This window comes from Anguilla rostrata, chromosome 4 (genome assembly GCF_018555375.3).
Source record: "Anguilla rostrata isolate EN2019 chromosome 4, ASM1855537v3, whole genome shotgun sequence".
Lineage (NCBI taxonomy): Eukaryota > Metazoa > Chordata > Actinopteri > Anguilliformes > Anguillidae > Anguilla > Anguilla rostrata.
The window spans coordinates 66,169,090-66,182,680 of NC_057936.1; the positions used below are offsets into that span (position 1 = coordinate 66,169,090).

At 45.1% G+C, this 13,591-nt stretch overlaps 1 protein-coding gene across 1 annotated transcript in view; it reads right to left on the reverse strand.

Annotated features, from left to right (window-relative positions):
- Nucleotides 1–10,484, reverse strand: part of LOC135254248 (capping protein, Arp2/3 and myosin-I linker protein 3-like) — a 34,984-nt gene extending 24,500 nt beyond the window's left edge. Inside the window, exons 1-9 of the mRNA XM_064334407.1 lie at nt 10,353–10,484; nt 5,341–5,435; nt 2,663–2,713; nt 2,418–2,477; nt 1,644–1,765; nt 1,234–1,328; nt 733–803; nt 458–531; nt 53–128 (exon numbers count right to left, since the gene is read on the reverse strand). Of these exons, the coding sequence (XP_064190477.1) occupies nt 53–128; nt 458–531; nt 733–803; nt 1,234–1,328; nt 1,644–1,765; nt 2,418–2,477; nt 2,663–2,713; nt 5,341–5,435; nt 10,353–10,410 (702 nt within the window). The 5' untranslated portion in view covers nt 10,411–10,484. The remainder of the gene's footprint in view (nt 1–52; nt 129–457; nt 532–732; nt 804–1,233; nt 1,329–1,643; nt 1,766–2,417; nt 2,478–2,662; nt 2,714–5,340; nt 5,436–10,352) is intronic.
- Between the last annotated feature and the right edge of the window lie 3,107 nt (nt 10,485–13,591).

Consider the following 13,591-nt stretch of genomic DNA (forward strand, 5'->3'; position numbering starts at 1 on the left):
GGGGCAGCCTTAGAGGGGAGGGGGCAGGCAGGCAGGCTCAAGGGACACTCACTATGCGCAGGTCCTTGCAGTAGAGTTTTGTGAACCAGGTGTTGTATGCCATGGAAGCCACAATCACTGCCAGGTCCCTGCAAAACACATAAACCAGACACACACACACACACACACACACACACACGCACACATACACATGTACACACACAAGCATGCCCACACAAATGAATCCTCCAAGGTGAAAATACAGTACTATGAATACACAAATTATTAATATTTTTGAGATATTTCTCTGTTCCACTGCTTGATTTTTATTTATTTCTTTACAGTTGCAAAACACGTTGAACACAAAATACAAACACAAAGTACACTATATGAATAATTTTAGCAATTATATTATATATTAATAATACAGTATCCATAATGGCAGAATTGACAGCCATTTTGTGTGTTGACCTCTGACCTGCTTTCCAGATGACTGAAGTCCAGCAGGTTAAACTCTCTGTTGTCCTGAGAGTGATAGATTGTGTCCACATCCTGTCTCAGAAAGGTATAAACAGAACAGAGCCTGTTTTATCCATCAAACTCCACGTGATACTGACTATCACACAAACACACACACACACACACACAAACACAGACTCTCTCTCACACACACACACACACACACAGACTTTCTCTCACACACACACACACTCTCTCTCTCACACACACACACACACACACAGATTCTCTCACCCACTGCACTTCCTCCTTGCAGCTGATGCCATTGTAATCACACAGCGCAGCGTATGTCTCTGAAAACCCACCTGAATGAGAGAGAGAGAGAGAGGGAGAGAGAGAGCAGAGACAGAGAGAGTGAGAGAGAAGAGAGAAAGAGAGAGATACACAGGAAAGAAAACACTGTTACAGAGTGATTGATCTGTTCAACTTCAAAATGCATTTTCGGCATTGGCACATCTGAATATCCTGCCACATCTTTACAGAAACAAACACCTGCAGTTTGTTTCTGAAGCAGCGACCTGCGCAATCAAAGTGATTTCATACGGTACCAGCTCAAACGTGAATTCAGCATTCAGCACAGGCATGTTTATTTAAGCAAAGGCTCAAATGTGAATTCAGCACAGGCGTGTTTATTTTAGCAAAGGCTCAAACGTGAATTAAGCACAGGCGTGTTTATTTTAGCAAAGGCATTCGTTGTAAAAGAGATGCAATAAATGACATTTCAGGCTCTCTCACCACAGGCTCTCTGCGTCTCCACGGACGTTTCAGAACTCGGCGACACCTTCCTGCTTCCCTCCGAGGCGTCGCCTTCTGAATGACAGACGGATGGACTGAGAGAGAGAGAGAGAGAGAGGAGGAACAGAGGAGACAGAAGACGAGAAAGAGAAAGAGGAGGACATGAGAGAAGGAACAGAGAGGTGGAGAGAGAGGGAGGACGGGAGGGAGAAACAGACAGAGAAAGAGGGAGAGAGAAAACAGGGACAGGGAGAGAAAGAAGAAAGAGAGGGACTTGGTTCAGGAGTGAAAGCCTGGGGGAGAGAGCCATGGGGACAGAGGTGCAGGAGAAAGGGGGGGGGGGGGCAGAGGCTGAAATTAAAGACCAGAGCGACCGTGCCTCTCCCTGCAGCGGCCCCCGCCACACTCACGCAAACACCGAGTTGTTGAAGATCCGCGAGAGGGCGAAGTTCACGTGGTTGATCACGTGATCCAGGTGTTCCCTCGACTGGAGCCTCAGGGAGTAGGCGGACTTGTCCGTCTCTATGACAACCTGCACAGGACAGACATCCCATAGTATTCAGCGATGACAGCACCAGTTTGGGCTAATTTCAGACTTTATGTGAAGCATATTGTTGTATTAGCAAATTAGCGTATTAGCACATTAGCGTTTTAGCACATTAGTGAATTAGCACATTAGCATATCAGCACATTAGTGTATCAGGACACTAGCGTATTGGCACATTAGTGTATTAGCACATTAGTGTATTAGCACATTAGTGTATCAGGACACTAGTGTATTGGCACATTAGTGTATTAGCACAATGGTGCATTAGCATATTAGCACATTAGCATATCAGCACATTAGTGTATCAGAACATTAGTGTATTAGCACATTAGTGTATCAGGACACTAGCGTATTGGCACATTAGTGTATTAGCACAATGGTGCATTAGCATATTAGCACATTAGCATATCAGCACATTAGTGTATCAGAACATTAGTGTATTAGCACATAAGCCACAGACATTCAGTGCACTATTATGTCTCGGTAAAACCTGGAAGGGCTCACGTTGCTATGTATATTTTCATCGCTGTAATGCAGGTGTGCACTGCTCTTGCACTATTTAGCAAACATTATCCAACATTTAAACTGTCCAGTATGAGGTCAAAGGTTAAATTGGATGCAGGTCAAAGATACTCACCTGGAGCTCGGGGTGAGAGGTCATTGCCCGGATTTCCAGGAAATTAAAGGTAATCTCCACCTGCAGGGACGCACAGGTGTCACGGCCTCTCAGGTGCCCCAAAATCACGAACAGGACGTCCCGAAACAGCAGCGATGAGCTCGAGTCCATACAAATTCATTATGTGCATGAAATTCTCCCTCGAAAACAGCAGGGGTGTTTTTCGTTTCTGGAATTGGCTGAACCCGTCAGAGAGCAACACTCACCTTTGCCGGAACCTTGGCAGCGAGGAGGTAGATCCGCCATGTTGTAAGAACCTGAGAGATACAGAGAGAGAGAGAGAGATAGAGAAAGGGGGGAGGGAGAGAGAGAGAATGAAAGAGAGAGAAAGGGGGGAGGGAGAGAGAGTGAGAGTGAGAGAGGGAGAGAGAGAGAGAGAGAGAAGGAGGGAGAGAGAGAGAAGAAGAGAAGGGAGGAGAGAAGAGAGGTAAGGAGAAGAGAGAAGGGTAGAGAGAAAGAGTGAGAGAAGGAGAGATTGTTTTTTTCAGATTTGTTTTGTTGTTTCTTTACATAAATTATTCCTATGAATACATAAATTGATTTGCAATATTTATGTGTGTTCCTGCCAATATTGCAACTTTCATTTCAGAGAGCGAGAGAGAGACAGCACCCAGATCCCACTCCCCTCCACACAGAGCCGTTTCATTTCAACACCGTCGTCTTCACCATTTCTGAAAGGACACACACAGGCCATGTTGGCGGACAGGTAGATAGAGAGCGATAGACGTGGACATGGAATGCAAATTTGATTTTGACAGAGCGCTTTATCAAAGCAATCTTTGTCATGCTAATAAATGAACTGAACTGAAATGAAATGAACTTTATTAGCTATAATAATAAGAATAATAATAATGATACAGTGTAAAGCCATATTATCAGAGGTACCATGACTGTACAGCCACTCTTGGTCTCTCTCCCAGTATAATCATGTGATCTGTCACATTTCAATGTCTGTCTATCACTTAGGCTTAATTTCTGACAGCTGTGAAATAAATAGCTGTTTAGAGTCTCTCTCTCTCTCTCCTCTGTTGCATATAATCACTCATTCTTTCACTCAGATGAGCAGTATAAGTGCGCCCTCCTCCCCCCTCTCACCAGGTGGTCGGTGAAAGAGAACAGTTTTTATTGCACCAGATTTTCCTGTTTAATAAAATCTTCAGAATTAGCTGCAGCCATTAAAAAAGCAGCTTTTTTTTATAGAGAGCAAACTTTGGAGGGAAGGAGAAGGAATTTTGGGTGCATTCTCTTTAAAACCAAAGGAAGAAACGGGCCATTAGTTCGTACAGGCATCAGTAGCGTCTTTTCTCAAAACCTTACACAGGCTCTTGAGTTTTTCAAGGATCTAGCACATCTGGATACTTGTGGTGGATTCAAGTAATTTGCACAGTGAGGGAGAGAACCTTGTATACCTTCATGGTTTAAGCCCAGTCTCAACTATTTAGCTTGCGCCATGGGGTGCAGACTGTTATCACTGATATTACGAACAAGGTGTTGTGTTGTGTTTGGTGTTTTTGTGTGTGTTTGTTGGTTTGTGTGTGTGTCGTGTCTGTGTGTGTGTGTGTGTGTGTGTGTGTGTGTGTGTGTGTGTGTGTTGGTGTGTGTGTCTGTGTGTGGTTGTGTGTGTGTTTATGTGTGCATGTGTGTGTGTGTGGTTGTGTCTGTGTGTGGTTGTGTGTGTGTGTGTTTGCGCGTGTGTGTCCGTGTGTGTTTGCGTGTGTGTGTGGTTGTGTGTGTTTGCGTGTGTTTGTGTGCATGTGTGTCTGTGTGTGTGTGTGGTTGTGTGTGTCCGTGTGTGCGCATGTGTCTGTGTGTGGTTGTGTGTGTGTGTGTGTTTGCGTGTGTCATATTAGAGGATGTGATGAATAATTGAAGCAGTGCAGTGATAAGTGTCAGAACTCAGCGTGATCCTCCCTTTCTTCTCTGTCCTCCTTTTCTTCTGAATCTCCCAGATCCCTCTCTCCCTTCCCTCTCCCCTCCCTTCATCTCTCCGCTCTCTCTCTTTCCTCAGTTTGTTTGATTATGGTTCAAGCAGGCTGGTTTGTACAGACATGAGTGTGTGTGCGTGCGTGCGTGTATGGGCATGTCTGTGTGTATGTGTGTTCTTAGGGCACTGTTCTGAATCCTTGTTAAAGCCCATAGCTGTTAAACACACAGAAAGAATAGTGAGATTCCCAGTGAGATTCCCAACGAGATTCCAGCGAGATCCTCAGTGCGATTCCCAGGGAGATCCTCAGTGCGATTCCCAGGGAGATTCTCAGTGTGATTCCCAGGGAGATTTCCAGTATGATTCCCAGTGTGATTCCCAGGGAGATTCTCAGTGTGATTCCCAGGGAGATTCCCAGTGTGATTCCCAGTGAGATTCCCAGTGTGATTCCCAGTGTGATTCCCAGTGAGATTCCCAGTGAGAGGGAAGCTTATGGAAGTGTGATGTACATTTGTCCTCTTGTCATCATTCAACCACCTGTTCCTGAGCCTCACACTTAATGTGTGGATGACCTTCTTCTCCACACAGCGGTCTGCATAGAGATGACGTGATTGGATGAGGTTGGTTACATCCTGAAAAGTGGGCGGGTTCATCGCTGTGATCTTCACTTCTTTGGCCAGGGTTACAGCAAGGAGGATAAGAGAAGCACACAAGGCTAGCCACCCAGCAGCTAAGCTCTGTCATGCAGGAGCAGGGCAGGTGAAAGTGTGTGTACAGGGGAGAGTGTGTGTACAGGTTAGAATGTGTGTACAGGTGAAAGTGTGTGCAGGTGAGAGTGTGTACTAATGGGTGCCAGCATCTTCTCTTCTTGTGTTTTTTTTGGCTTCAGCGTTTTTTGACTCCAGCCAAGAAGCTGTTGAGGGGAGGCAGGGCTAAAGTGAGGTAGGGGGTGAAGCTCACCAGTATCCTGTCCTCTGATTTGCCACTCTTCGTATCTAGCTTGATGCCTCGTGCAAACTTGATTGACGATCTGTCAATGGCTTTCCTGATGCTTTCTGTAATTAAACATAAACTAAATTAAATAATCACAAGAACACAGGTGCTCATTCATGCACATACAGGGGCAAACCACAGACAGACACACACACACACACACACAAACAAGAAAGGGGAAAAGTATTAAAAACAGCACCTCTATCTGCTTTCCTCCATTCTGGGAGACTGTGCTAACAGTGATGCCTTTAAAAGCGGAGTCCAGCAGGATCCCAATAATTGCTGAATCATTTTAAGAGTAGTAATCTACAGATGGAATTCTGTGACATTATTAATGCCAAAATATAAATCTTTTCGACGAGTATGATGCTAGAACCAAAAAGCAAGATTGGCTCTCTTCCACAACCATCAAACTCAGGTTCAAGTCAAGTCAAAATCAATAATTTCTTAATGAATAAAAACTTAAAATAATGATTGATGTTGCATGTGGATTCTTCTTGGCAGGAAAAGCAAAAAACCCTTCAGCCCTGGAATATCTATGCAGGCAGAGAATGATTCACTCTCTTTTTTGGAACACATTCCATTAACTCACGGTGCTCTGAAGTTCTCACCAGTGCCGTAAACCAGTGCTGACTAACTACACATAACCAGTTCTCTCAGCTTACAGCTACTGACTCACTCTATTTCCATATGCAGTACATCACCAAACATTAAAATATCCATTTTAACTGCCCTCCCTTTTAACCATTTTAAAAGCAGATTTTTTTGTAATGTTTTTCACAACATTCCAAATAAGTATTCAAGAACTGCATTGCTGTCAGTTACCAGTAGTGATTGTTACATCAGCATTAGAATGTTCCATTAAGAGCATTTCAACCACATATTTGTGATTTTACACCTAAAAGGGTTAATAAACATCTTTTAAATGGTGGAGGGGGGGGGGGGAACAACTGTCTTTCACAGGGTTTCTGCAAGGGCTAAGGGGGGAAGGTAAAGGTTACCCTCAGATACAGAATCTGCATTGGCATTAAAAGGTCAATTTCTTCACAAAGTGATGTAGGTATGTGGTCTCAGGCCAACGCTGTCCAGCAGTGACATTAATGACTCATTATACGGATGTCCGATTACTGATCAATGCAAAAGGAGGAGCCCTGCGGGGACTCAAAGCTCTACTGGCATGATACTGTCAGAACTGGGCCCTGGCAGCAAACCTTAAAGAGATCAAAGTAAATGATGAAATGATGGGGGCAGATGAAAAATGTGCCAATTTACTCCAGGAAAAGAGGACCCAGAGGACACCTACCATGAATTCTATGCCTTATTCTCACAGCTACAACACGAGGGGCTCTCCATTTGATGTATTGAAAGAATCAACCGAAAGAATATTCTGTGCCATTAAAAGGTAGGTTTCACCACAGCAAACATACCAATTAGCTCGGAGTCAAACCCCACATACTGAATTCTATAGAGGCATACTACGAACATACAATACACAGACACTCACAGTCTTGCACGCACACACGCACGCATTTGCGTGTGCACACAAACACGCACACAAACACACAAGCACACACACTCCAAACAATGCTTGCAGTGCAGAATTAGACGTGTATCCATTGATTTTTGCCGTTTCCCTCCCTGTCTTTAGTAAACCCCAGAGACAAGCCCTGAGCAGTGTCACGTGAGTCAGAAGGAACACAGTACTACAGGAGAGCCACTGACTGTTTTACAGCCTATACGTCACACACAGTACTACAGGAGAGCCACTGACTGTTTTACAGCCTATAAGTCACACACAGTACTACAGGAGAGCCAGTGACTATTTTACACCCTACAGGCCAGACACAGTACTACAGGAGAGCCAGTGACTATTTTACACCCTACAGGCCAGACACAGTACTACAGGAGAGCCAGTGACTATTTTACACCCTACAGGCCAGACACAGTACTACAGGAGAGCCACTGACTGTTTTACAGCCTATAAGTCACACACAGTACTACAGGAGAGCCACTGACTGTTTTACAGCCTATAAGTCACACACAGTACTACAGGAGAGCCACTGACTGTTTTACAGCCTACAGGCCAGACACAGTACTACAGGAGAGCCAGGGACAATTTTACACCTTATTTAGGTGTAAAAAGTTGTTTTAGAAAAGGAGACAATTTGAGCGGTACTCTTTAAATCACAGAGTAGTGGCTGTGCCAACGGGACTTAGGCACAGGAAAACAAAACACGCCCAAAAATAAAGCCGTACCCCTGGCAGGCAGGTTAAGGGGTTTCACGCAAATACCCACAATGCGACCCTGGGGCTGCGGGCGGTCGGAGACCCCCCCACTGTCGCTGAGGGGCAGCCGCACGTTCAGAGAACCGCAGGTCCCATTCCACACCGTAACTGAAGGAAAAAACACTCCAAATTATGACCAAACTAGGCCGGGGAAAAAGGAAAGAAAAAGACCAGCATAACAACGACCAACGCACGGGAGTGTCCGCAGGGAAAGAGACCCCTGAACTCTCCACCACCACCTTTTAACCCCTAAGCTCCACCCTCACCGCTCCGTCCACCTGTCCCATGCACACCTGTGTGACGGGGAAGAGAGAGAAAACACGGAAGGGCAGGAGCCCCTGTCATCGACAACACGCAGCAGCAGAAGCACCGCCGCCATTTACCTTCTGAGGAGGCTTCTTATACGGTCCGAAATTCTTATTTAGACGCAGTGCACTTTATTGGCATGCCAATTAACCTCATTTGAACTCCTGAGATGTGGGTGGGGTTGGGGGGGGGGGCTGAGACTTAATACAGCTTTAATTGACTTTGATCTCCACAAAACACAATCGCTTAAACCCAACCGGGATCTGGGGTTTCACAGGGGAGCAGAGAACATGTTCTCGTCAGACAGAGAGAGAGAGAGAGAGAGAGAGAGGGATAGGCGAAAGAGAGATAGAGAGAGATACAGAGAGAGAGAGAGAGAGAGAGAGAGAGAGAGAGAGAGAAAGAGAGGGGAAACACTGAACAGAGCAAGGGGCACAGAGAGGAGGATTAAAGGAAGAGATAAGGAGGGATCAAAGAAGAGGATATTAAAACAGCACAGTGCATATGTTCGTTTTGGCAGAAGGAGAGGGGAAGTGGAGAGACAGATTGGCAGAGAGAGCAGGAGAGAGGGATGAAAAAGGAGAGAGAGAGGAGCTGCGTATGTTCAGCAGGAGAAAGCAGCATGTTGTTCTTTCAGTATAACTGGTTTAGCATCCTGTCACTCAAACCATGGCTGAACCAATCAGAGAAGGCGACAGAGAGAGGGGGCAGGACACCACAGGATCATCCTCAGGGCTGGTCTCTATTTGGAAACACGCGTGTGTGTGTCTGTGTGCTCATGTGTAATATGGGCTGCTGGTCTCTATTTAGAAATGCGAGGCTTATAAACTTATTAATGAGTTGGCTTATAAACACATTACCTGAGAGGTGTCCTGTGTTTCATAACACAGCCCGTTCGGTGCGTTTTTAGGCTGACTGTGTCCAGCGCACCTGCCTGCTCGAACCCCACACCGTGCCGCTGGTCTGGCTGACGGCTGGTAGGCTGGTCTACGGCACGATGACACACATAATCCGTGTTCGGTCAGAATGTCAGTCGCTCCAGTTATTTAGCCCTCCTGCTAAATCAGCGAAATGCCACAGATCCACCAGACACACCTCGGAATTCCTGCCACTGAACGTTCTGCCTCCCTGAACATTTACACCAAAAACGCTCAAATTTCCTGCATCTTCGGAAATTAAAATGTATTTAAGGGTTTAAGTGTCCAAGGGCAGTAGCACCCAACACTCCTGTCACCACTAGAAATATCTCAACGCCAAGAATCAGAGGGAGCACGGCTGAAGCTGATGGGACAACCTCACTCCTATATATATTTAACTTAATTCCTTAACTTTTTTTTTTTACTAACTAGTTTGTTTTTAGCATTGTTTTCTCACATGGAGGAGGCATTGACAGCACTGTACAGTGAGTATTAAAACCAATAAATCACAAATCCAAACTCGCGGTTTAAGCTTTGCTTGTACAGTAGCAAATTATTATTATTATTATTCTTTTTTAAATCATGGAATAACAACATGAGATAAAAAGAGATACATGAAGATATTTAGGAAGGGTGACAGGGGGGAGTAACTATATTAAAAAAGCAGGGGATTTCACAGGATTAGTAATCACTCAGTCGTTAATAAAGCCATTTGGAGTAATTAAGACTCAGATGTCCCCACAGATCTGAGTGCCACCGCGTGCAGGCGTGCCTGTGTTTGAGCTTCACCGCGAAAGGCACCGGGCACACACGTGTATGTCTGCAACCAAGGAAAGACTGATGTGTAACGCTTGAATACAACGGGACCAGAACCTGCGCCCGCCTCATTCAGTACTGACATAGTCCCTCTAGAAAATAAAAAAGACAAGCACATCTGCACACTGACACACGTGTCCAGCGTCTCTCACGCACAATTATTATGACACAGGGATCTCAACGTATACACACGCGCGCGCGTGAAATTAGTAAATTGAAATAGTGTGTGGAGATCGCGCGGCCCGTATTTGTAGCCGTAGGGTTTTAAACGCGCGTTCCCCCCTTTACAGCAAAGCACAACACAGCCCGAGCCGTAATGTCAATACACCTATCACCTGCAGAGGATTATGTACGGCCTAGGGCCGTGAATTGACTTGTGAGACCACCACACTCACCGTCGCTTCGAATGCAGATAAGATGAATGAACACCGCTGATGATTTACCGGAGGGCACCGAGCTCACAAATTACAGCTGAACGCTGCGGACGCAAGACGCGACGCTTCGCAAACATCCGATGCCTCCGTTTCCAGCTCGAGCGGAGAACACAAATGGCCAGCGAATCAACCCGTCTGCGGTATAGTTCATAGGGTAATGATCGCGAACAACGTGTATCAACTGGGCTACGATGGTGACACAAATAATGGCGTTTCCTACCTGTGATTTCCCTGTTTACACTGACGAAACAGGAGGAGGCTATCTCCTTGGAAGCCATGTCTCTTTTCTATTCCCTTCTATCCTCGCGTTCACCCTCTCCAACCCCTCCCTCTGCCTCTCTCTCTCTCTCTCTCTCCCTCCCTCTCCCTCTCCCTCTCCCTCTCTCGCTCTCTCTCCGTTTTAGTAATTAGCGGACAGTGCCTTTCGCAAAGGCATGCCGGAATCCGAGTGGTCCTCAAAAAAAAGGAACAATACCATAAAGATTAAGCGTGAGAAAAGGAGTGCTGGAGAGAGAAAGAGGTAGTGTATTTGGATGCGAACGTTCAAAAAAAAGAAAAAAAAATCTAAATGAATCAAACAAATGGTTGGGTAATCCTGCGTGGGTTGTGGCGCGAGACAGTTCACAATGCGGCCGCGAGGGCTCACCCCCTGTGGAAAGAATATTCAGAAATACAGTGTTTATTGCACCATTAACGAATCGGCACTTTCAAATGTGGAATTCCATAAAAATTTATTGTAGTACTTTAACATATTGTCAATATATGTATAAAAATCATATTTATGGAATATTTCATTGATATACACTACACCCCTTCTAATTAGTGGGTTTGGCTATTTCTGCCACACCCATTCCTTCAAGTTACATAAAATCAAGCATACTGCCATGCAATCTATATAGACAAACACTAGCAGTAGAATGGGTTGTGCTGGAGAGCTTAGTGATTTCAACGTGGCACTGTCATAGGATGCCACCTTTCAATTAATCAAATTACTGCCCTACCAGAGCTCCCCGGTCAGCTGTAAGTGCTTTTATTGTGAAGTGGATAGGCTCAGCCACGAAGCAGTAGGCCAGGCAAGCTCACAGAACGGGACCACAGAATGCTGCGTAGCACTAGATGGTCTGTCCTCGCTGGCAGCACTCATTACCGAGTTCCAGACAGCACAAGACCTGTCCGCAAGGAAGCTTCATGCAGTGTGTTTCCATGGCCGAGCAGCCGTACGCTAGCCTGAGATCACCATGCACAATGGCAAGCGCTGGCTGGAGTGGTGTAAAGCACACCGCCATTGGGCTCCCGAGCAGCGGAAATATGATCTCTGGAGTGATGAATCACACTTCACTATCTGGCGGTCTGATGGATCGGTCTGGGCTTGGCGAACGCCAGGAGAACGCTACCTGTCGGAATGCATAGTGCCAACGGTAAAGCTTTGTGGAGGAGGAATAATGGTCTGGGGAAGTTTTTTGTGGTTTGGGCTGGGCCCCTTAGTTCAAATGAAGGGAGGCCCTAATGCTATACAGCATACAGTGACATTCTGGAGAATCGTCTACTTCCAACTCTGTGGCAACAGTTTTGGGAAGGCGCTTTGGAGTTTCAACAGGACAATGCCCCGATCAAGGCCCATAAAGAAATGGTTTGCTGAGTTTGGTGGGGAAGAAGCTGACTGACCTACACAGAGCTAGCTCTGACCTCAACCCCATCACACACCTTTGGGGTGAATTGGAATGCCGACTGTGAGCCAGGCCTTATGGCCCAACATCAGTGTCCTAAACCTCATTAATCCTGCTGTGGCTGAATGGAAGCGAATCCCCACAGCCATGTTAAAATGGGTGTGATGTGTGGGTGTCCACATACTTTTGCCCATGTAGCGCATTTAAATAAAGGAATAATGATCATCCATCCTCATCATTATTAAATTGCGATATCAGTATGTGCTAATATGAATATCATCACAATAATATTATAATGGCAATCATAATAATCTGGATGAGTCTCTAATTCAAATAGTGTTAATTCATTGTGAATCTCCTGTTGGTTCCCATTAAATAAACTACGGCAGACAGTGATGACATCACATTGTGAGATTTCAAAAGCGAAGTTATTTGCTTTCAAGTTGGAATGACTTGCAACTGACTTGTGGCGCATGCAAACTTTGAAGGATAAAAATTGTGCTAAACAAAAAAAATTGAAAGAGGACTGAATATCATAGGTCAGTTATGGGCACTTTAATGTCAGTCTATGGACGGCAACATTTAAAAAAAATTAATAGACACAGCAGCTTTGTTCTGCACATTTACTGACCCCCTATCCATTCTCCTCTGCACATTTACTGACCCTTTATCCACCCCCCTTGGCACATTTACTGACCCCCAATCCACCCCCTTGGCACATTTACTGACACCCTATCCATCCTCCTCTGCACATTTACTGACCCCTATCTTCCCAGGACCCATTACTGACCCTCCCCATGACACATTTACTGACCCCTATCTTCCCCATGACACATTTACTGACCCCTATCTACCGCCCATGACACATTTACTGACCCCCTATCTACCCCCATGACACATTTACTGACCCCCTATCTACCCCTCTGCACATTTACTGACCTGCACATGTCCAGATGTGTATGTACGAAAGCTGAAATATAGTCAGGAACTCAGCTGACAGGTAACCACGGGCGAGTTTTCCTATCTGTGGTGCCGACATTTGAAAAGTACATTTCACAAAATGTTATATTTTAATTTGCTGCTGTTGTTCAAGAAGACGTGTGAGCAAGGAGGCTGGTGCATGCATTTCATCTGGAGCCTTGTTTTTTTTTATTAGATGTTAAAGCTGCAGTTGTCATAGTGATGTATATGTTTCTGTGATTCTAATTGCAGTCATTCTGGGTCACTGGAGTGCACCTGTGCAGTTTGTAACCATAGAAACCAGCAAAGTCTTGCGGTACTGTAGCAAATACTGGAACTATTATTCTCAGACCACTAAAGCACTAACTTTGCTCCTGACTTAACGTTCATTAATGTTCATTTTCCCAAATTTAAGAATCTGTTTTTTGAGATTTGTTTTCACAGTTCTAGTTGGGCTGTACTTTTTAATTCAAATTCTAAACCCCTGTAAGAAAGTACCCCTCAAAGTACCATAATTACCCCAAATAACCGCTCTGAGGTCCAGAACTATCAGCCAAACACAATCTGGTTTTCACTCCGAACCTAACAATGCAAACTTCATTCAACAGTAAGAGATCTCTTTGAGCTGCTAATTAGTAGAGTCAGGTGTGCTAAATTATGATTTAAATAAAAACCTACAGGAGAGTAGATCTCCAGGAACAGGGTTAGGCAGCTCTCCTCTACTTTGTCACCTATTCTGATGATTTTGCAGATTGAGTTCCGTCAGCAGAACAGAGGGGGTTACAGGTGGAAATTAGGCACGGTAAAGTTCACGCTGATAACAGGATACTTT